At 40.5% G+C, this 24,823-nt stretch overlaps 1 protein-coding gene across 3 annotated transcripts in view; it reads right to left on the bottom strand.

Annotated features, from left to right (window-relative positions):
* XRCC5 (X-ray repair cross complementing 5) overlaps window positions 1-24,823 on the bottom strand; it is a 97,464-nt gene that overhangs the window by 50,527 nt on the left and 22,114 nt on the right. For all 3 annotated transcript variants that reach the window (XM_007187879.2, XM_007187880.2, XM_057551208.1), the window contains 5 exons: window positions 22,859-22,921; window positions 18,737-18,874; window positions 17,782-17,872; window positions 14,187-14,320; window positions 165-361 (listed from right to left, as the gene is read on the bottom strand). In XM_007187879.2, coding sequence (XP_007187941.1) covers window positions 165-361; window positions 14,187-14,320; window positions 17,782-17,872; window positions 18,737-18,874; window positions 22,859-22,921 — 623 coding nt within the window. The remainder of the gene's footprint in view (window positions 1-164; window positions 362-14,186; window positions 14,321-17,781; window positions 17,873-18,736; window positions 18,875-22,858; window positions 22,922-24,823) is intronic.

Below are 24,823 nucleotides of genomic sequence, written 5' to 3'. Positions count from 1 at the left end.
GAGAAACCAGGATTTCCAATGCAAGGCTCAAATAGCAAAAGGTTTCTTCCTCCCACCTTTGTGATTCCACAAACCCAGGTTGCAACCCTTAATGCCACAGCCCCTCTAAGACCACAACCAATCTTTGTGTTCCAACGTCACACACAGCTCCATCGAGTACTCACTTATCTTGGAAAATGTCCTGAGCAGTCACTTGGTCCTTTTTCTTGAGGACTTCAGTCAGAGGGAAAAGGGTCTTTATTTTAGAGACAGGAACCTGACATTTAGCTGTCACCTCAGTGGGGGGATCCAGCATATCCAAAATGTGTCGCTGAATTGGGGGCAGAGGCTCCTGGGGATGTAAAGCTCTGTGCAGCAGACACTGTGGAAAAGGCATAAGGATTTTAAAACGCAGATGCAGACATCACAGCTTCATTACACTCTTCTGATCAGGGATCCTCATTCTTTAATTTGGGAGGGTTATGGGATTCCTACCATATGTAAAAGACAGCAAAGAGGGTTGACCCAGTACCGCCTTGGTTAGCAGGACGTTGGTAACGTCTAAAAGCAACTGTAAAACAGATCTAAGCCTAGCAGCACCGTCAGCTGAAGCCCTCCTGGAAAGGAGCTTCATCTCATAAAAAGAGGCCACTGCTCTACTTGGAGGATATACGAGGTTCCCTGAGATGCAATTCCAAAAGCCTCTGACAATCTGCGATTATAACTTTTTGGTTATAATCCTTTAACCTCCCTTCAGCATGCTGTTTTCTCCCTTGCACAACCTTAGAAGACAACCTAAGGTGGATGAATCAGGTGCTAAAGGGGAGGTGCCCATGCTCAGTGAGTCCCAGGATGAACACTGTGGAAGAGATGAGACTACTGGTCTGTCCCAAACCTCCCCCGAGTGCCGAGCTTGGGCTGTTCTCCATCCATCTACTCACTTCCGTCCGTCTCCACTATACCACTCTTGTCCAGGCACCATCACCTCTCACGTGGGCTACCACAATCCCCTCCTAACTGGTCTCCCTGCATCCACTTTCACGGCTCTACTGTAGCTCAAGTCATCTTAAAACAAGTTCCTTTCCATATCCTAAAGTCAACCGTAACACAGCCCCTGAATGCCTCCCTCCTCCTTGCTCACCCCAGCCCAGTTAGACTGGGCTCCTCCTGCTTCACTCATATGCCAGCTCACTCCAGACTTCGGGTCCTGTACTTAACGCTCCCTCAGCCTCTTCTGCCTTCCCTTACATCTCAGCAGAGCTGGCCCTTTTAAAAATCATTCTGTTCTTTGCTAAATTATCATCTCTTCTGAGAGGCTTTCCCTGACACCGTATGAAGGAGCCCTTTACCCCCATCCTACCACCCTGTCATTCTCTACCATTAAACTTGTCTTATACTTCTTACAGTATTTATCATTATCTAAAATTATCTCATCAATTTTTTAGTTTATCTGTTTGTTACCTCCACTTTCCCCTGAAAGTAGAGATCTTGTTTGTCTCGTCTACTGCTGAATTCCAAGTACTGAAAAGAGCACCCCACACATGATAAGCACCTACAAGGTGCTGGCTGAGTGAATAAAGTGCTCTTTCTCAGAGCTCTACAGAAGAGGTGACAGAGGTGTCAGCAAGCAGCACCAGGAGGGGGGCCAAGATCAAGGCCAGGGCAGGCTCTCCGCTGCTCACACGGGTGGAGATCCGGACCGGACCGCAAGCCGCTCCCATTCAATCACTGACTCTGCTTTCAGACTACCAGGCCTTGGCAGCAGTGTTATCTGCCCAGAAAAGTAAGTATTCTAAAAGGAGTGCAGGAATGTAATCAAACAATGAGATAACCGTTAAGAAAAAAAGAAAAAAAAGGAAACTCTCAATTCATTTATGTTTTACTCCCCTTGCTAGAGGACAATTCCAAAATTAGGTTGGAGAACAAGGTTCCTATTCCCACCTTTGAACAATTTATATGTTAGTAATTGTAAAGAAAAAGACGGAGCTGAATAGCTCCTGCAATTTTAAAATTACTGTTTCATATCACAAGGTCTATGATTTCAACTACTCCGTGGATTGTTTTCGTACCCTGCAGAAACGGAAGCTAGACTTCTCGGTTCTAAAAAGATAAAGATACTTGGGCTTAAACAGTAAATGTCATCAAAGAGTCAATGTTCTACAAATTCAGAAAACCCTGAGGTATGTATTAAATAGCAATTTCCTCTAGAAATTTCATGTACTGCTCCCGATTTCAAGAGACCAACCCCAAGCCTTCCTTCTCCTAGTAAATTCATTGTTTCAGAGCCTGACTCCTGCTTTCCTTTTCCCTAATTACTCTACTTTCCCTGGAGCATCAATGACATTAGGCCTATTTAATGTAAAGCAAAAGGGGAAACCAAAAAGATCCCAAACCCTGTGAATCTACCCCAACCTTCTCATACATAATTCGCAATTCACAGCGCTCACCTTCAGGTCAGTTATTAAAATACCAAAAACAGCTTACAAAGCCCTAAAGATGTAAGCAGAAATCCAAAACCCAACATAGCAGACTACCTCGCAAATACTCTGAAAGATTCTATCTGTGATACCCAAGTGACATTTTTGGGAAAACTCTGAATTCCAGGCAATTCTTTCAAATAGTGCCATCACCCATAAGTCAGTAATAAGGGGCCCAAAAGAGATGTTCTAAAGCATCACCCTCTCATATTTTCTTAAAGGTCACATTTTAGATAAAGCTAAGTAGGATAAAAATTCAATCAAAAAATTCCAATTCATTTAAAAAAAAAGAGGTTATGAGAAAGTGATACTTTTTAGTAGCTGAGAAGCTGAGATCTCAGTCCTCAATCTACCTTAATTTTCCCTTTAAGCAACCGTTCTCCTTGATGTGATTTTTACAATTTGAAAAAGACTAGAGAAAAAACTGCAGGCCACGTGGCTAGCTCATAAGTTACTAATATGTTGATTTTAGCAACCCAGTATCAATTATTTAAAAGGCAGTATTAACTGTACACTTGACAAAAGACATATTTTTCAGCATTTCTTTCCAAAATTAGAATTAAATTAACCTCTTGCCAACAAGTTGATTACTAACCTCTCCCTCCTTCTGCCCCCTACTCCCAGCTCATTTACTCTTAGTTATAGATATTTTAAAAGAAAAAAAAAAAGTCTTCCTGGGTCCTACATCCTCCTGTAGCTTCCTGGGTCCTCTCTCTCTCTCTTCCCTTCATCAGTAAAGGTTTCTCCTATAGGTACTGTAATCTGGCTCCCACCCCATCACTCTACTCCCACTGGGCCCTCAAAGTCATCAAAGACTTCACTACAAACCCCTAAGGCCCTTTGTCAGGCTCAGCTCTCTTCACCACTGTGCAACGTCTGATTTGTGATTCTTTCCTTTCCAACACTCTTCTAGTTCTTTCTGTCTCTCTGACCTTTTGGGGAGGGTGGAGGTAGGAACACTGTTTCATTTTTGGCAGCTTTTCTGTCTATCCCTAATTGTCTAATCACGGTGGTGTTCAGGACTTCATTCTTCCTCCTTCTCACTCAACAGACTCTCCCAGGTGACCTCATTCACTTCTGTTTCTACCTAAATGAGGAGGACTCTCAAATCTATACATTCAGTCCTGAATGCTCTCCTGGGCTCTGCACCCCTATTTCCAACTTCCCACTGAGTGTCTGTACTGGGACAGCCAACAGATAACTCAAATTTAACACTTGCAAGAATACATGAATTACCTTTCCTGTCTGTTCATTCTATATTCCTTGTCATAATTAATGGTGACATCATCCTTCCAGTCATCCAAGCTGTTATCTTCAATTCCTATTTCTCATCAACCACCACCCAATCCCTTAAGTCCTATCTACTCTACCTTCTAAATCTTCTCCTCTCCACTCTCTGTCACTGCTTTAATTGAAGTCTTCCTGGGGGCCACTGCAGGTTTCCTAACTGGTCTCTAGTCCATTTCCCATGCCACCATCAGACCTATTTTCTAAAAATCATGTCACCCGCCTGCTGACAAAATCCTTTAGTGATTACCCACTGCTTATAGGATAAAATCAAAACTACTGGCTCTTCATGACCTGCCTGCTACCTGCTACCTTTTCCACCATTTTCCCATAGAACCTATTCTCCAGCCAAATGGAACTATTTGTGGATCCCTAAATACATCACACTTCTTTGTGCTTTCTTGCTTTTGCATGTGCTACTTTTGCCTGGCATGCCCACATCACATCACACATTGCCTTTATTCCTAAATGAAATCTTCCTGAAGTCACTCACTTGCAAGAATCTCTCTTTCCTCTTATTCCCACAGTATTTTGTACCCACCACTATTGTGCCTATTGGTTTTATCTCTCTCTTCTCCTCTCACTCCTCTGGAGGGGTCCTTTCAGGTAATGAGCTCACAGTATCACCAGCACGTGATACATTGTTAGTACTCAATAAATATTTGTTTTAGAAAAAGTGAATTCAATTTATACATACCCTAGCAATGATACTTCTTTATACAGATAAGCCATGTTAACAACTCTCCGAGGGAGACCTTCAAGATGGCAGAGGAGTAAGACGTGGAGATCACCTTCCTCCCCACAAATACATCAAAAATACGTCTACATATGGAACAACTCCTACAGAACACCTACTGAACGCGGGCAGAAGACCTCAGACTTCCCAAAAGGCAAGAAACTCCCCACGTACCTGGGTAGGGCAAAAGAAAAGAGAAAAAACAGAGACAAAAGAATAAGGACGGGACCTGCACCTCTGGGAGGGAGCTGTGAAGGAGGAAAAGTTTCCACACACTAGGAAGCCCCTTCACTGGTGGAGACGGGGGGTGGAGGGGGGAAGCTTCGGAGCCACGGAGGAGAGCGCAGCAACAGGGGTGCCGAGGGCAAAGCGGAGAGATTCCCGCACAGAGGATCGGTGCTGACCAGCACTCACCAGCCCGAGATGCTTGTCTGCTCACCCGCCGGGATGGGCGGGGGCTGGGAGCTGAGGCTCAGGCTTCGGAGGTCAGACCCCAGGGAGAGGACTGGGGTTGGCTGCGTGAACACAGCCTGAAGGGGGCTAGTGCGCCACAGCTAGCCAGAAGGGAGTCCAGGAAAAAGTCTGGACCTGCCAGAGAGGCAAGAAACCATTGTTTCGCAATGCGCGAGGAGAGGGGACTCCTTCCCTGTCTGCCGACAGAAGGCAGAGCACCACCTAAACGAGCTCCAAAGAAGGGCGTGAGCTGCGGCTATCAGCTCGGACCCCAGAGATGGGCATGAAACACTAACGCTGCTACTGCAGCCACCAAGAATCCTGTGTGCAAGCGCAGGTCACTATCCACACCCCTGTCCCTGGGAGCCTGTGCAGCCCGCCACTGCCAGGGTCCCGTGATCCAGGGACAACTTCCCGGGAGAACACACGGCACGCCTCAGGCCGCTGCAATGTCATGCTGGCCTCTGCCACCGCAGGCTCACCCCGCATTCCAATTCTAACTACCGTACCCCTCCCTCCCCCGAGCATGAGTGAGCCAGAGCCCCCTAATCAGCCGCTGCTTTAACCCCGTCCTGTCTGTGTGGGAACAGAAGCCTGAGGGCAACCTACACGCAGAGGTGGGGCCAAATCCAAAGCTGAACCCCGGGAGCCATGCGAACAAAGAAGAGAAAGGGAAATTTCTCCATGCAGCTTCAGGAGCAGCGGATTAAATCCTCACAATCAACTTGAGGTACCCTGCATCTGTGGAATACCTGAACTGACAACGAATCAACCCAAAATTGAGGCAGTGGACTTTGGGAGCAACTGCAGACTTGGGGTTTGCTATCTTCAACTGATTTGTTTCTGATTTTTATGTTTACCTTAGTTTAGTTTTTAGCACTTGTTATCACTGGTGGATTTGTTTACTGGATTGGTTGCTCTCTTCCTTTTTTAAAATTATTATTTATTATTTTTTTATTTTAATAATTTAAAAAATTTTATTGATTGATTGATTGATTGATTTTTCCTTCTTTTTTTCTCCCTTGTCTTCTGAGCCAAGTGGCTGACAGGGTCTTGGTGCTCCGGTGTGTCAGGCCTGAGCCTCAGAGGAGGGAGAGCCGAGTTCAGGACACTGGACCACCAGAGACCTCCCAGCCCCACGTAATATCAATCAGCCAGAGCTCTCCCAGAGATCTCCGTCTCAATGCTAAGACCCAGCTCCACCCAGCGGCCAGCAAACTCCAGTGCTGGACGCCCCATGCCAAACAACTAGTAAGACAGGAACACAACCCCACCCATTAGCAGAGAGGCTGCCTAAAATCATACTAAGTTCACAGACACCCCAAAACACACCACCAGATGCAGCCCTGCCCAACAGAAACACAAGATCCAGCCCCACCCACCAGAACACAGGCACCAATCCCCTCCACCAGGAAGCCTACACAAGCCATTGAACCAACCTTACCCACTGGGGTCAGACAACAAAAACAATGGGAACTACGAACCTGCAGCCTGTGAAAAGAAGCCCCCAAACACAGTAAGTTAAACAAAATGAGAAGACAGAGAAATAAACAGCAGATGAAGGAGCAAGGCAAAAACCCACTAGACCAAACAAATGAAGAGGAAATAGGCAGTCTACCTGAAAAAGAATTCAGAGTAATGATAGTAAACATGATCCAAACTCTTGAAAATAGAATGGAGAAAATACAAGAAACAAATAGAATGGAGAAAATACAAGAAACATTTAACATAGACCTAGAAGAACTAAAGAGCAAACAAACAATGATGAACAACACAATAAATGAAATTAAAAATTCTGTAGAAGGAATCAATAGCAGAATAACTGAGGCAGAAGAAAGGATAAGTGACCTGGAAGATAAAACAGTGGAAATAACTACTGCAGAGCAGAATAAAGAAAAAAAAAAAGAAAAGAATTGAGGACAGTCCCAGACACCTCTGGGACAACATTAAATGCACCAATATTTGAATTACAGTGGTCCCAGGAGAAGAACAAAAAAAGAAAGGGTCTGAGAAACTATTTGAAGACATTATAGTTGAAAGCTTCCCTAACATGGGAGGGGAAATAGTCAATCACATCCAGGAAGAACAGAGTCCCATACAGGATAAATCCAAGGAGAAACACGTCAAGACATACTAATCAAACTATCAAAAATTAAATACAAAGAAAAAATATTAAAAGCAGCAGGGAAAGCAACAAACAACATACAAGGGAATCCCCATGAGGTTAACAGCTGATCTTCCAGCAGAAACTCTGCAAGCCAGAAGGGAGTGGCAGGACATATTAAAAGTGATGAAAGGGAAAAACCTACGACCAAGATTACTCTACCCAGCAAGGATCTCATTCAGATTTGATGGAGAAATTAAAACCTTTACAGACAAGCAAAAGCTAAGAGAAATCAGCACCACCAAAACAGCTTTACAACAAGCGCTAAAGGAACTTCTCTAGGCAGGAAACACAAGAGAAGGAAAAGACTTACAGAAACAAACCCAAAACAATTAATAGGAACATACATATCGATAATTACCTTAAATGTAAATGGATTAAATGTTCCAACCAAAAGACACAGACTGGCTGAATGGATACAAAAACAAGATCCATATATATACTGTCTACAAGAGACCCACTTCAGACCTAGGGACACAAAAAGACTGAAAGTGAAGGGATGGAAAAAGATATTCCATGCAAATGGAAATCAAAAGAAAGCTGGAGTAGCAATTCTCATACCACACAAAATAGACTTTAAAATAAAGACTGTTACAAGAAACAAAGAAGAACACTACATAATGATCAAGGGATCAATCCAAGAAGAAGATATAACAATTGTAAATATTTATGCACCCAACATAGGAGCACCTTAATACATAAGGCAAAGGCTAACAGCCATGAAAGGAGAAATCGACAGTAACACAATAACAGTGGGGGACTTTAATACCCCACTTTCACCAATGGACAGATCATCCAAAATGAAAATAAATAAGGAAACACAAGCTTTAAATGACACATTAAACAAGAGGGACTTAACTGATGTTTATAGGACATTCCATCCAAAAACAACAGAATACACTTTCTTCTCAAGTGCTCATGGAACATTCTCCAGGACAGATCATATCTTGGGTCACAAATCAAGCCTTGGTAAATTTAAGAAAATTGAAATCATATCAAGTATCTTTTCTGACCACATTGCTATGAGACTAGACATAAATCACAGGAAAAAAAACTGTAAAAAATACAAACACATGGAGGCTAAACAATACACTACTAAAAACCAAGAGATCACTGAAGAAATCAAAGAGGAAATCAAGAAGTACCTAGAAACAAATGACAATGAAAACACGATGACCCAAAACCTATGGGATGCACCAAAAGCAGTTCTAAGAGGGAAGTTTATAGCAATACAATCCTACCTCAAGAAATAAGAAAAATCTCAAACAACCTAATGCTATACCTAAAGTAATTAGAGAAAGAAGAACAAAAAAACCCCAAAGTTAGCAGAAGGAAAGAAATCATAAAGATCAGAGCAGAAATAAATGAAAAAGAAATGAAGGAAATGATAGCAAAGATCAATAAAACTAAAAGCTGGTTCTTTAAGAAGATAAACAAAATTGATAAACCATTAGCCAGACTCACCAAGAAAAAGGGGAGAAGACTCAAATCAACAGAATTAGAAATGAAGAAGTAACAACTGACACTGCAGAAATACAAAGGATCATGAGATTACTATAAGCAACTATATACCAATAAAATGAACAACCTGGAAGAAATGGACAAATTCTTAGAAAAGTACAACCTTCCAAGACTGAACCAGGAAGAAACAGAAAATATAAACAGACCAATCACAAGCACTGAAATTGAAACTGTGATTAAAAATCTTCCAACAAACAAAAGCCCAGGACCAGATGGCTTCACAGGCGAATTCTATCAAACACTTAGAGAAAAGCTAACACCTATCCTTCTCAAACTCTTCCAAAATATAGCAGAGGGAGGAACACTCCCAAACTCATCCTACGAGGTCACCATCACCCTGATACCAAAACCAGACAAAGATGTCACAAAAAAAAAGAAAACTACAGGCCAATATCACTGATGAACACAGATGTAAAAGTTCTCAACAAAATACTAGGAAACAGAATCCAACAGCACATTAAAAGGATCATATACCATGATCAAGTGGGGTTTATCCCAGGAATGCAAGGATCCTTCAATATATGCAAATCAATCAATGTTATACACCATATTAACAAATTGAAGGGGAAAAACCATATGATCATCTCAATAGATGCAGAAAAAGCTTTCGACAAAATTCAACACCCATTTATGATAAAAACTCTCCAGAAAGTAGGTATAGAGGGAACCTACCTCAACATAATAAAGGCCATATATGAGAAACCCACAACCAACATCATTCTCAGTGGTGAAAAACTGAAACCATTTCCTCTAAGATCAGGAACAAGACAAGGTTGCCCACGCTCACCACTATTATTCAACATAGTTTTGGAAGTTTTAGCCACAGCAATCAGAGAAGAAAAAGAAATAAAAGGAATCCAAATCGGAAAACAAGAAGTAAAACTGTCACCGTTTGCAGATGACATGATAGTATACACAGAGAATCCTAAAGATGCTACCAGAAAACTACTAGAGCTAATCAATGAATTTGGTAAAGTGGAAGGATACAAAATTAATGCACAGAAATCTCTTGCGTTCCTATACACTAATAATGAAAAATCAGAAAGAGAAATTAAGGAAACAATCCCATTTACCACTGCAACAAAAAGAATAAAATACCTAGGAATAAACCTACCTAAGGAGACAAAAGACCTGTATGGAGAAAACTATAAGACACTGATGAAAGAAATTAAAGATGATACAAAATTAAAGATGATACAAACATCTTCTCTGCCAGGAGGCAGAACATTAGACCTTTCCACTCTGAGTCATGCTCATGGGATAAAGCCCACATAGGACAAAACCTCAATAAACTGGACTGTACATGCAAAGGCAACTTGTGTTAATAAAAATTGTCTTAGAGTAATTAAGAAAATGCCACTTGTTGTTTTCAAGTACTTAGAACAACACAAACCAGTGTCAACAGAGGGTGTGGACTGTTTTAATGAAAAAGCAAAAAAAAGTTTAATTAGCACTCTGTATGCAAATAAATTTTGCTAAAATTTTTAAAGAGAAAAAAAAGACAATACAAACAGATGGAGAGATATGCCATGTTCTTGGATTGGAAGACTCAATATTGTGAAAATGACTATTCTCCCCAAAGCAATCTAGAGATTCAGTGCAATCCCTATCAAACTACCAATGGCATTTTTCACAGAATTAGAACAAAAAACTTCATAATTTGCATGGAAACACAAAAGACCCCGAATAGCCAAAGCAATCTTGAGAAAGAAAAACAGAGCTGGAGGAATCAGGCTCCAGGACTTCAGGCTATACTACAAAGCTACAGTAATCAAGACAGTATGGTACTGGCACAAAAACAGAAATATAGATCAATGGAACAGGATAAAAAGCCCAGAGATAAACCCACGCACGTATGGTCACCTTATATTTGATAAAGGAGGCAAGTATATACAATGGAGAAAAGACAGCCTCTTCAATAAGTGGTGCTGGGAAAACTGGACAGCTACATGTAAAAGAATGAAATTAGAACACTCCCTAACACCATACACAAAAATACACTCAAAATGGATTAAAGACGTAAATGTAAGGCCAGACACTATAATACTCTTAGAGGAAAACATAGGCAGAACACTGTATGACATAAACCACAGCAAGATCCTTTTTGACCCACCTCTTAGAGAAGTGGAAATAAAAACAAAACTAAACAAATGGGACCTAAGGAAACTCAAAAGCTTTTGCACAGCAAAGGAAACCATAAGCAAGATGAAAAGACAACCCTCAGAATGGGAGAAAATATTTGCAAATGAATCAACGGACAAAGGATTAATCTCCAAAATATATAAACAGCTCATCAGCTCAATATTAAAGAAACAAACACCCCAATCCAAAAATGGGCAGAAGATCTAAATAGACATTTCTCCAAAGAAGACATACAGATGGCCACGAAGCACATGAAAAGATGCTCAACATCACTAATTATTAGAGAAATGCAAATCAAAACTCCAATGAGGTATCACCTCACACCAGTTAGAATGGGCATCATCAGAAAATCTACAAACAACAAATGCTGGAGAGGGTGTGGAGAAAAGGGAACCCTCTTGCACTGTTGTTGGGAATGTAAATTGATACAGCCACTATGGAGAACAATATGGAGGTTCCTTAAAAAACTAAAAATAGAATTACCATATGACCCAGCAATCCCACTACTGGGCATATACCCAGAGAAAACCGTAATTCAAAAAGACACATGCACCCCAATGTTCACTGCAGCACTATTTACAACAGCCAGGTCATGGAAGCAACCTAAATGCCCATCAACAGACGAATGGATAAAGAAGTTATGGTACATATATACAATGGAATATTACTCAGCCATAAAAAGGAACGAAACTGAGTCATTTGTTGAGACGTGGATGGATCTAGAGACTGTCATACAGAGTGAAGTAAGTCAGAAAGAGAAAAACAAATATCGTATATTACGCATGTATGTGGAACCTAGAAAAATGGTACAGATGAGCTGGTTTGCAGGGCAGAAGTTGAGACACAGATGTAGAGAACAGACATATGGACACCAAGGGGGGAAAACTGCGGTGGGGTGGGGATGGTGGTGTGCTGAATTGGGCGATTGGGATTGACATGTATACACTGATGTGTATACAATTGATGACTAATAAGAACCTGCAGTATAAATAAATAAATAAATAAATAAATTACCAAAAAAAAACAAAAACAAAAAACAAACAACCCGATCCAAAAACAGGCAGAAGACCTAAATAGACATTTCCCCAAAGAAGACATACCGATTGCCAACAAACATGTGAAAGGATGCTCAATATCACTAATCATTAGAGAAATGCAAATCTAAACTATAATGAGGTATCATCTCAAACCAGTCAGAATGGCCATCATCAAAAAATCTATAAACAATAAATACTGGAGAGGGTGTGGAAAAAAGGGAACCCTCCTGCACTGTTGGTGGGAATGTAAATTGATAGAGCCACTATGGAGAACAGTACGGAGGTTCCTTAGAAAACTAAAAATAGAACTACCATATGACCCAGCAATCCCACTACTGGTCATATACCCTGAGAAAACCATAATTCAAAAAGAATCATGTACCACAATGTTCACTGCAGCACTATTTACAATAGCCAGGACATGGAAGCAACCTAAGTGTCCACTGACAGATGAATTGATAAAGAAGATGGGGCACAAATATACAATGGAATATTACTCAGCCATAAAAAGAAACGAAATTGAGTTATGTGTAGTGAGGTGGATGGACCTAGCGTCTGTCACACGGAGTGAAGTTAAGTCAGAAAGAGAAAAACACATACTGTATGCTAACACATATATATGGAATCTAAAGATAAAAAGTGGTTCTGATGAACCTACGGACAGGACAGGAATAACGATGCAGACGTAGAGAACAGACTTGAGGACATGGGGAGGGAGAAGGGTAAGCTGGGACGAAGTGAGAGAGTAGCACTGACATATATACACTACCAAATGTAAAATACATAGCTAGTGGGAAGCAGCTGCGTCACACGGGCAGATCAGCTCGCTCACTGCTTTGTGACCACCTAGAGGGGTGAGATAGGGAGGGTGAGAGGGAGACGCAAGAGGGAGGGGATATGGGGATATATGCATACATATAGGTGATTCACTTTGCTACACAGCAGAAACTAACACAACATTGTAAAGCAATTATACTCCAATAAAGATGTTAAAAAAAAAAAAAGAAAAAAAGAAAAAAAAGAAAAACTCTCCCCTACAAAAGAAAACAAAGTTGGTAGGTTGTAAAAATCAAAGTTGCCAGTTCTTAAAGCTTTAAAAGATAATAATGATAAAAAAGATAACAATGCCTGCACTTATGGCTTGCATCTGTTCATTAATCCAACAAATATTTGTTGAAGATAATAGTACCTATCCTTGGTATCTGCCAAGTATTAGAAGTTTCTACTTTTCACCATAGTGACCTGTTTTTGCAAGCTTTCCACACCAACTCGTCTGCTCCTCCCTTCTCTACAAATGGCAAAGGCCTTCAGGTCTTGAAGTCCACTTGTCAAAAACAGCAAAGAAACGTATACAAGTAATTTATACTTGATTACACTTAGAATACAAAAGTATTCACTGAGTCAGGTCTTGACCTGTTAGTCTTCATAGTAGTGATTTTAGAAAAAAAGATTTTTTTTTAATTACAAACATCAAAAAACCAGGCAGTTTCTTCTGAGTAGAAGATCCCTCAAAATCACAACAGGCCCTAACACGGACTTGAATTAGTTAAGGACGCTTTGAGAGATGAGCCAAAAGGGGCAATCAAGGAACTCCCCAACATGCAGCCTCCTTTCCCACCTCCCCACCTCCCCCCACCTGCCACAGCAGTAGGCCCTCCATTCCCTGAGGGGAAAAGTTTGCCTGGCAAAGCTGCTTGTGATTTTTTTCACCTTTGTGGGGCTCAGAGAAGCTTATGTCCTGCTTTCACCAGGTTATTCCAGGATTGGGATAGTCCTTCCACTTCATCCTTGGTCCATCCCTCCCCTTCCTTCACACAAATCAGCTCTCCTGTCAAGTTATCCAGCTTCCCTTAATCCAATGTCCATCTTCTAATTCCTTTGGACCAAGACTCAGAAATTTATATTTTATATTTTTCTTTAATTTAATTTTTCTTTAGCTACTCTTTAATAAGTTCATACTATAACCTCTCTGACCTCTAACACTTCTTCCCTAATAGTGGTTACATATTACACAGTTCATAAAAACCTCCCTCCTATTTGGATATTAAAAAAAAAACAAGGAAAAGTCTCATTCACATAAAACAGAGGAAGAAACCCAGTAAAAAGCATAAAAGAAGAATCTGCTTTTTATTTGGCCCTCCTGTTAAAAAAAAAAATCTAGCCTTCTCCCAGAAAAAAATTTAGAAACATCCTAACTTTACTTCTTTCTTTCTAAAAGCTCAGAGTATTTTTTATCTTTTTTCAGTAGGTAGAGAAAGGTGTTATTCTTCCATTAAATAGACAGAGCAACTGAGCCTTCAGTTTGATTGGGACCAGCCAATTACCCTAACTTTTCACTTAGCTCTCTTTCATCTAAGAAAAGTATGACTGGTTCACCTTTCCTCTCTCACCTGAAATAATCTCTGAAATTGAGGATTTGGGATTTTGCTGGTTGGAAATAAGTCTTCAATGGTGCCCTCCTCTTCATCTTTCTTTACCAAGCTCATGGAGTCAATCAAAGCATCAACAGCACTCAACTGCGCCTCTAAGACAAGGATAAACAGAGCAGCAAAAGGAAATAATGATTACCTTCATTAGTCTCCAAAACAAATGCTTTCCATTCACAGATATTCACAGCAATACCGGAAGGATATTCAGTCCTGGCCCTGCCAAAAATACTCTAGTTATGCAAGTCATTTAACTTGAGCCTCAGTTTTCTTATTTGCAAAGAGAGCTATTTAGAGTAGCTGGTCTTTTAGGTACTTCCCAGCTCTAATGAACTTTTGATAGTGGAATATCTTATCAAAAGCAAAAGAGTTTGTTCAAGAAAAATGCACCAGAGCCATACAAAACCCACCTTCCATATGCTAATTCAAAATACTCAGTATTCATTGAGTTGACATTAAAAAAACTGGTAACTGGCAAAGGAGAATAACATTAAAAAAGAAAAGGAAAATGCCTTTGGAAATGAAGCATTAGCTTTATAAGGATTTAACATTACCTGTATCAGAGTATACCAACTTAACAGGAAGATGCCATTGGACCAGAGTGAGTGGATTCCTTTACAATCTCCCCAAGTCAGAATGAGTTCTTTCCTCTCACAAACCTCATGGCGCTAATCACACAGACCTGTGTGCATGTCTTTTTTTTTTTTTAATCTTTTTTTAATTGAAGTATAATTGATCTACAACACTACGTTAGTTCCAGGTGTACAACACAGTGATTCAATATTTCTATACATTACAAAATGACCAACACGATAAGTCTAGTTACCATCTGACACCATACAAAGTTATTACAATATTATAGACTATATTCCCCATGCTGTACATTTTATCCCTGTGACTTATTTATAACTAGAAGTTGGTACCTCTTAATCCCCCTCACCTATTTCACTCATCCCCTTACTCCACTCTACTCTAGCAACCCCCCAGTTTGTTCTCTGTATCTAAGAGTCTGTTTCTGTTTTATTTGTTCATTTGTTTTGTTTTTTAGATTCTACATTTAAGTGAAATCATATGGTATTTGTCTGGCTTATTTCACCCAGAATAATACCTTCTAGGTCCATCCATGTTTTCGCAAATGGCAAGATTTCATTCTTTTTTATGGCTGAGTAATACTCCATTCTGTGTGTGCGTGTGTGTGTGCGTGTGTGTGTGTGTGTGTGTGTGTATCACATATTCTTTGTCCATTCATTTATTGATGGACACTTAGGTCGCTCCCATAACTTGGCTACTGTAAATAATGCGGCAATGAACATAGGCATGCATATATCTTTTTGAGTTCGTGTTTTTGTTTTCTTTGGGAAAATACCAGAAGTAGAACTGCTGGATCATATGGTAGTTCTATTTTTTAATTTTTTGGGAAACTTCCATACTGTTTTCCATAGTGGCTGAACCAATTTACATTCCAACAACAGTGCACAAGGGTTCCCTTTTCTCCACATCCTTGCAAACACATGTTATTTGTTGTCTTTTTGATGATAGCTATTCTGACAGGTGTGGTTTTAATTTGCATTTCCCTAATGATTAGTGATGCTGAGCATCTTTTCATGTGTCTGTTGGCCACGCGTATGTATGTCTTCTTTGGAAAAAAGTCCTGCATACATGTCTTACCCCACTCCATTCAAATTCTAAGGATCCTCGAGAGCAGAAACACGAGTCCTCTTCTTTATGTCTCTCTAATACCAGGTAGAAAGCAAGTTCTCCCCGATAAAAATCTACCAAGTCAGTGAAAACGACACACCCCAAAGCAATGTGGATGAAAGGCAACTCTCCCAAAAATGCTTCTACCTAAACTGCCACGTGTAACTTTCATTCTGCTGATTCATACGGCACTTCAGCTATTAAAACTGAAGTGCTATTTTGGGATCATTCACAGTCACTAGGCAAAAGGCGGAAAAGAGTAAGCAGTTCCTAAAAGTTCATTATGCTTCTATTCTTCACCTTTTCAAACATCCCTTTTGGACAGCTACTACAAAATGAACGAGCATACAGATATTTATCATGAGATATCATTTCTATCCCATTTTTGGAGTTTCCAAGGGAGGTTTCAGGCACCATCTCAAGCTGACTACTGCAGGGTCCACCCGGTAATAGGAAGGAGGTGGTACCTGTGTGGGTGAATATTTGGTGATTTCCATCTGCTACGACAGGCTAGTATCAGACCAGACCACGCTGGCATTACACACCCCTACATAAATGCTGACTTGGGAAATATGCCAAACAATTTTAATGATCCGTTTTTCCAATGGAGCAAATGCAAACAAAAATGTCACAGAACTCACACAATATAAAGCAACAGATCGAAAAATATTTAATGTTTTAGATCCTGAGTGATTTATATCTATAAGGTAATCTCTCAGCAAAGTTCTCTTTTTTAAATGTTCTTCTCATTTAAAGTTTGGAATTACCAAGAGGAAGAGACAGAATACTGTAACACACTGGCACCCTCTACACATTCAAGTCCATGCCTGGCTCCACGTGATGCAGAGAGACTCATTTCTAGAAGGTAAAGATACAAGCCCTAGGGGCCCACTTGATTCTTAGCTTTTGTCCTGCACACTGCTCCCAGTGTACGGAGGGCACCAGTTCTGAGACTCACCTCACAGCTCCCTAATCCTACACTGCTGCAGATTTAAACTTGTCAACTAAAACATCTACTCTTCATTCTGTGTTCTTTTTGGTATGTTCTCTACATTCAGCCCACTGGTATATCTTATGATAACTGTCTTAAACTGTGAGATTTCTGGAAGACAGGATCTGTGTGTGTGAGAATCACTCTGGGTAGCACCCTGACATTTGAAGCCAGATGCTTAATAAAGACCTCTTCTCATTAAGCTCCCAGTAACTCCTGGAACAGGACTTGGACTGATAATGCAAACTATGAAGGAAGGACAAAGAGAAAAGGGCATCTACAGCACTGTCACTTTTTGGTTAAAGCTACATCATATTTTACATAGGACACTAGTCACAGGTTTGATACCACATGTCAGTTCACCTCAGTAGAGGGCAAACCTTCTGCTCACAATTACAGCATGTACATCCATTTCCAGCAAGCTGCTCCCCAGATACAAGCTCTGAGTCAGAAGGGAGAAACTAGACAATGTTTGGAGCAAACCTATCCCTGCTACTGGAAAAAAATCACCTTCATCATTACCGTATATGAGTGTAACTGGAATCCAACTACAGTTGACCCTTGAACGACGTGGGTTTGAACTGCTCAGATCCGCTTATATGTGGATTATAAGTATATATGTACATACTACACAATCTGAGATTGGTTGAATCTACAGATACAGAACCATGGATACTGAGGGCCAACTGTAAAGTTATACATGGACTTTCGACTGGGGGGAGTGGTGCCCCTAACCTCTTCGTTGTTCAAGGGTCAACTGTAACACCACCCTGTGAAATCCTAGCCCCAAACCATGACTAAAGACAGGTGATTTCCCCAAAACAGTCTGTGTTTAGAGCCAATCAGTGAGCAAAATGGGAATAAACTCACCTGTGGGAGTGCATTTCCCATTATTTTTCAAGGATGAAAACATGTACTGCCGCAAGTCTTCCATGAAAGGCAGCTGTACGTACATTAAACACTAATGAGAAAGAGTGGAGGTAAAAACAGAAACAACCGAATTAATGGAAAACATTTAAAGCTGATCTCAAACACTGTGAAAGTGGCACAACAAAAGGATTTCAAAAATCAGACGGCTCGAGTCTGGGACGTGGAGAATAAAGTGTTCCGATTTCTGTGATTAGCTGTACACAACTGCAAACAGTACAAAGAATATTCAACATAAAAGAAATGCTTAAAAGAAAGACCATCAAAGAATACCTACAAAATGCATGACCAACACAACAAATAAGAGAGTCGAGGTGACTGGCAGGCCGACTTGGAAGTCAAGGTATCTGCCTCCTCGTTCCATTTCTGCTGCAGCGAGTGCTCTGAGAGACAGGAAATGGCGAGGGAGCTAGACCTGCATTTTAAACAGGAGAGCCCTAGAAAAACAGAACTTCACCAGGATCACAAGAAAATCACACCCTCAACCTTTATCCACACTAAAGGCTGTTGTAGAAAGGGAGGTAATCTGTACTCCCTTTAGGTTCTGAGAAGTCAAGAAGGATCAGAATGGAGAGAAGGTCCCTGGACTGGGCAAACAGAAGGTCACGGTTAATGTTTACTGATTTGATTTCATGAGAAGTTCTTTGCATCCTCTTATAATTTATGTTCTTTCACTGCAACTGAAAGTGTGGTTCACAGACCAGCAGCATCAGCATTACGTGGGAGTTGGTGAGAAATGCAGACTCTCAGGACCCCACCCCAGACCTACAGAATCAGAAACTGCATTTTAACAAGATCCCCCAAGTAATTCTCATGTACATTAACAGTTAAGAAGCACTGTTTAGAAAAAAGGAACTGAAGGGAAAAAAATTAATATGAATAAGACTTGCAGGTTTACCTCATAGGCGTCCCTGATATAAGGAAAAGCCACGCCAACTTGAGGATTAGCTCTTCTGTCATAAGCGTATCGAACTACGGCCACCATGTCTAATTCATCCAAAGCATGAATCAGGGAGGAAAGGGCAACTGCTGCCGCCTAGTAAGAAAGATGCATGCGTTAACACATGTCAAACACGTGAGGATTTTCACAGCACAATACTTACAAGATTGTTATTCACTTTCTCCCTGTTTTAGATTTTAAGTGCCCCTCTAACCACTTTAAGGCTACACTGTACACATCTTCATTTAATCACATTTACTGTACCCCTTCTGGAACTTTTCTTCATTATATTCTCTTATTCCTTCAATTTTCCTTCTCCTCTGAATTCACACCCTCACTCTAAACAAAATCTTTCTTTGCCCCTCTCTCCACAAATAAGTATCTATAACTTTCTTTCCCTTCATCTTTACATTTCATGAAATAATAATCTTGCTGTTTCACTGCTTAGAACACAATTATTCTTCAATCTAATCAAGCTACTGACCCACTTCCTTACTGAAATTATCCTCTGAAGTCCCCTATGATCTCCAAATTGCCCAACTCTTAGTCCGCATTCTATTTGCCTGAACTATCAGCAGCATCTGACCATCCCTCTTTCTCTACTCTTTCTCCTTCTTTGGCTTCAGAAACAACACTCTGCCCTGATTATTCTACTTTTGTACACCACTCCTCCCCCAGCTCTTCTCTTCTTCCAACTAATCTTGAAATTCTGCTCTTGGCCTTTCTCTCCTCCTCTCACTCTAAAACTCTACTTTGGCGACTATTTATTTTATCTAGTCCCATGAGTTGATGAATCAAAAGTCTGTATATTCAGCTTTAAAACTCTCCCAAGGGACTTCCCTGGTGGCAGTGGTTAAGAATCCACCTGCCAGTGCAGGGAACACGGGTTCAAGCCCTGGTCCGGGAAGATCCCACATGCCGCGGAGCAACTAAGCCCGTGCGCCACAACTACTGAGCCTGCGTGCCACAACCACTGAAGCCTGCGTGCCTAGAGCCCGTGCTCCGCAACAAGAGAAACCACCGCAATGAGAAGCCCGCGCACCGCAACGAAGAGCAGCCCCCGCTCGCTGCAACTAGAGAAAGCCCGTGCGCAGCAACAAAGACCAATGCAGCCAAAAATAAACAAATAAATAAACTTTTAAAAAAGAAAGATTTAAAAAAAAAACTCGCCCAAGACCCAGGCTTATATCGCCTACCAGTTGGTAGATAACTCGTACAGTTGTACCTTAGGTATCTCAAACTATGCATGACCAAAACTAAGCTTACTGTCTTCCCCCTTCTCTCCTCCTGTACTCCCTGCTTCCACTAACACCACCTCCCAGTCAACCAAATGAGAAGCCCTGAAGTTGAAATGCCTCCCTACAGTCCCTCACCTTCAAGTGTTCACCACACTCTACCGATTCTACCTCTATGCCGTCTTTCAAATTCTATCTGTTCTGTTCCATCACTGCCTCCCCTGTTCCTAGAGCTGATCACGTCACTCTCTTCCATAAAAACCTCCAAGGGTTCCTCTATCCCTGCCTCGGTAGAGCTGATCATTATTCACGGGCAAGTCTTGTACTCTCCCACCTCGGTAGCTTTTTGCTTGTACAGTTTCCTCCTCACTAGAATGCTCTCTCCAAATCTCTGGCTCTCAAGCTTCTAACCCATTTTCAAGGCCCAGTAAACTGACAAGCTTTCCATTTCAGATTTGCTTTACTCAGCTCTCTCCCTCTCCATAACTCCCCAAACACTTTGTACTTTTCTCAATGTTACAGCTAACCCTTATCAAAGTTAGCTATGTGTATCCCCATCTCCTCCACTAAGAACCTATGACATCAATACCTAGTCATCAAAATCCTCTACAGATTTCATGATAGATTGATTACCTTTTCAGTTCAATTCAAGGAATATTTACTTAGTGCCTACTCTTGGCTAAGCACTATCTTAGGCAATGTAAGAAAACAAAGTTGAGTCCCTGATCTCACTGAGCTTCTTTACTAGCAGAAACGAGATGTGTACCAAGTACAGAATGTGTATATTCTAACAAGTCCCATAAGAGAGGCCAGATAAGCACGATGGGAGTATAAAGAAGAGATTACTTCCAATTTGTTTGCAAGTTTTTATTTGGGTGTCTTTGATAGGACCAACTGGGATACTTAAAGAAGGAAGGATGGGGTCTGGAATGGCAGCTATAACACCATATTACACCTGTGGGAAACTCAACTAAAGCTCCATTTCCTTCCCTTTCTCTTCTCCCGTTCTCTTCCACATAGTGAAAACCAGCACATAAAAATTTAGATTCTCCATACAAAAAAAATTATATGCTAATGACCAGAGAAAACACTTTTAAAAAGGAATATATTCATAGAATCATAGAATATTTGAGCTGAAAAACAAAAGTATTCATCTAGTTTAACAACCCACACGATGAAGGAATTCCCTTCCTAACATCTGATTGGTAGAGACTCTGCTTAGAAACTTACAGGAATGGGGATCTGACCATCTCACAAGGAACCAATCCATTTGGAGATAGTAATCCTTGTTGATAAAATAATTCTTCATCTTGAACAAAATGACCACTTATTGGTTCCAATTTACCTCTGGTAGGAAGCATAGTTTAGTTTCTATTCCATATGATAATCCTCTTAAGTATCTGAACAAGGCTATTGTCTCTCATCCCTCCTACTCCCCTGCCTACCTACACAAGTCTTCTCCACGCAATCTTTTACTCAAAGTCCTCATATGACACAGTTTCTTTACTCCCCTGCTTATCTCATAGCCCCAATTAGTTAATATTATTCTTTGACTATGACATCAAGAACTGACACCAAAGAGTAGCCCTTTGCCATCAGTAGATGAATTTTTTTTTCTTTAGTGACTCAAAGTGACCCTGTGATCTATAAGGTCTGTATGAGGCTGGATTTGAATTATGCAAGTCACAATGCTGCCCTGACCTGAGCTAGCAAGTCTAGAGAATCATATGTGTCAACACAGCTTTGTGATATGATTTTCCTTACTGCATACCCAGCAATCACATGAAGTGATCAGAATTTTCTTTGGGAAAAGGAACAGTAAGTTGGAGTTAAAACCTCAGCAGAAGTTAAAAACGCAGTTAAGGTGTGTTGACAATAGATACTAGAACTGCCTGATTCCCATTAGGATTTGATTCGGGAGAAATCCATGAACTAGGATTCTCAAATTTGAGGATTCACGTACACCTACTGCACTTTAATGAATCCATTTAATACTGGGTGGAAGCCAAGCATTTTCTTCTCCTAATTTTACTGTTCTAATAGAATAATGGTATATCCATTCACTAAATCAGCAGCCAGCTACCCTTCAGAAGTGAGGAGAAAAAGAGGACTAGATCACTTATACCACCACCCTTCCCCCCACCCCAAACAAGCCATCTACATCCAGTTTACCAGTTCCAAATGCAAGTAACTTCTGGAACATGGAGACCTAAGTAGTCTTAAACAGACACTGGATGGTAACTTTCCAGTTAACATCAAAATCTCCAAGGAAATAACAAGTTCTTCCTTGAAGACTACATAGAAAATATTTATAGAGAGGGCAGGTGTGAGTGTAGGATGCACCAGTCACGGGTCGTTAGCCAGGCAGAAACCAGCCTGAAAACAGAATCTCCTGGGGATGTAGGAAAAGAATGAAAAGAAAGAGGTAAGGGGGATAAGACAAATTTCTCAATGATGGAAGTAGTCCCGTGAGTCAGTGAAGCTCATCTTCAGGATGCTTAAGCCAGCACTAAATGTTCTGTTTATGAAAATGAAAATGTTAACCTGACCCCAACCTTCCTGAACCTGTGACCATGAGATCTGCATACTTAAATGTATTTGTTCAAATGTTTTTGTTTTTAATACTCACCTGATCTCCGATTGCAGAACTATGTCCTCAGGCCTTGTGCTCATGCTATGACAAATTCATTTATCATTTCTCCATTTTCAGAGTTAAATGTCAGTGAATTTTCCCACTGCTGTTGCAAGAATTAATGTCATTTTAAACTATAAAAGCCCCAAACAACTCACTTAAAATGACAGTTCAATTCTATGGCACTACCTCAAAGACCTACTGTCAACTCACCTCATCATCTTTTGCTGCAAAGACCTTTAGAACTTGATTTCCCATAAAATATTTCATGTGGACCTACAAGAGGAAGTGAGGAAAAGAACTGGTTTCGATCCAAAATAAGTAACACAAAAAACCATAATGCCACACATTACTAGGAAATTACATTCAAAATGCTCTTACTGAAAAACATTCACAGGTACTAGAAACAACTCACTCTTTGAGGTTCAAATCACTTAAACACAACAAATATATGAGTGCCTAGTTTATGTCAAACATTGTTCTGGGCACTATAACACAATAATGAACAGGATGTAGCCTTGCCTTGAGGAGCGTAGAGAAATATGAAATTAGGTGCAGTGGAGTATTACCAGGCAGTGCTACCGGTCCACAAGAGTACAGTATTATAGCTCAGCGCTACAAGAGCACATACGAAGGGCAGCTATCTCAGTCATGAGGTGTCAGGGAAGGCTTCTGCAAATGGTGACACCTAAGTCAACACTTAAAGGATGGGTAGGAACTAAGATGAAAGTCTGGGCACAAGTGTCCTCAGCAGAGATAACAGTGTGATTAAGTCTGGAGTGACATAAACACATAGTACATTTGGGGAACTGCTTTTCGAGTAGCGCAGTGCCACAGGGCAAGGGGGAAAGCTGAAAAGTTAGATGAGTGAGATTAGCAAAGATCAGATCATGAAGTCTCTTATGAGCAAAGTTAAGTGGTTTGGACTTCATCCTAAGAGAAATGACAAGGCATTGATGAACTGCCAAGAGACTAGAGTACCATGTGTCCTTTAAATTACTCACCTAGCACACAGTATCAGAGGAGTCAGAGACTAGAAGATGAATACTAAGAGTTCTTAATATTATAACCACCTGCATCTATCAACCAAGATCAACTTCTCTTTGATCTATGTCATCTTGAGCCTGGAGCATATTTATAAGAATGTGCCGTAAGAGAGGCAATGCTTCTCAAATATTTTTTCTGCCCTCCCACCTCTAAGGCGAGAAATTGTGAGCACTTTCACAGTAACAGCAGCTCAGGAAAACTGAGTCCCAAAGGTGTGGGGGTGAGGCCCATATAAGCCAAATACCTCCATCTTCACTTCCATTCCCCATCTGAAAACCATTATTTGAAAAAATATGGGAATAATCTTATATTTTCAGTTTGCTACATCCATACAGATTTATTTGCCCTCCTATTAGAATCTGTAGTAGTTCTTGACTGATTCAAGAACAGTTAATGATACCTTTTCCTAAGGCACCTAAATGACTTCTCAAAGGACAGCCAGACATTTGGGGAAATTCTGGCTAAATTCTTATCCATCCTATAATTAGATACCCAGAACACTGACAACATGGAAGAAGGCAAATTGAAAGGACTCCTGAAAGTTTAAAAGAGAAGAGTAATTCACAATTCAAAAAAAAAACAATTCCAAACCAAAAAAAACCTATTTTATATTATGAAAAGTTTCACACTAATTCAATCCAGAAATATTAGTGTCCCTCAGATTAAGGGAATCTGGAAAACTATGTGATCTTATTAATTTAAAGCTAATTACTAGTTTATTAAAAGGTACATACTTATACTTTACCTTAGTTGATATGGAAAAACCTTGTTCTTAGGATGACGTGTATGCATTTGTTAACATAATACACAAAAGCAGGTATGTAAAAACTAGACTATTCAAAAATGAGCCTGTCTATCTGGTGGGCAGATTATAGCTGATTAATGGCATAGCTTTGGAGTCAGAGAGACCTGGTTCAAAACCCATCTCTACCACCTTCTAGCTGGGGACCTTGGGCCAATTACCTAACGGTGCTGAACCTCCATTTCCTAATGTATAAAATACATATCATGGCATCTACCTGAGAGGACTGTAATAAGAATTAAATGGGAATTTATATAAAGTGGTTAGTATATTGATTGTAATATTATAATCACTCAATAAATGGTAGCTATGACTATCTTTATTGTACC

This window comes from Balaenoptera acutorostrata, chromosome 8, assembly GCF_949987535.1.
Source record: "Balaenoptera acutorostrata chromosome 8, mBalAcu1.1, whole genome shotgun sequence".
Lineage (NCBI taxonomy): Eukaryota > Metazoa > Chordata > Mammalia > Artiodactyla > Balaenopteridae > Balaenoptera > Balaenoptera acutorostrata.
Note: the sequence above shows the minus strand (reverse complement) of the source record. Positions and strands in the feature narration are given on the sequence as shown.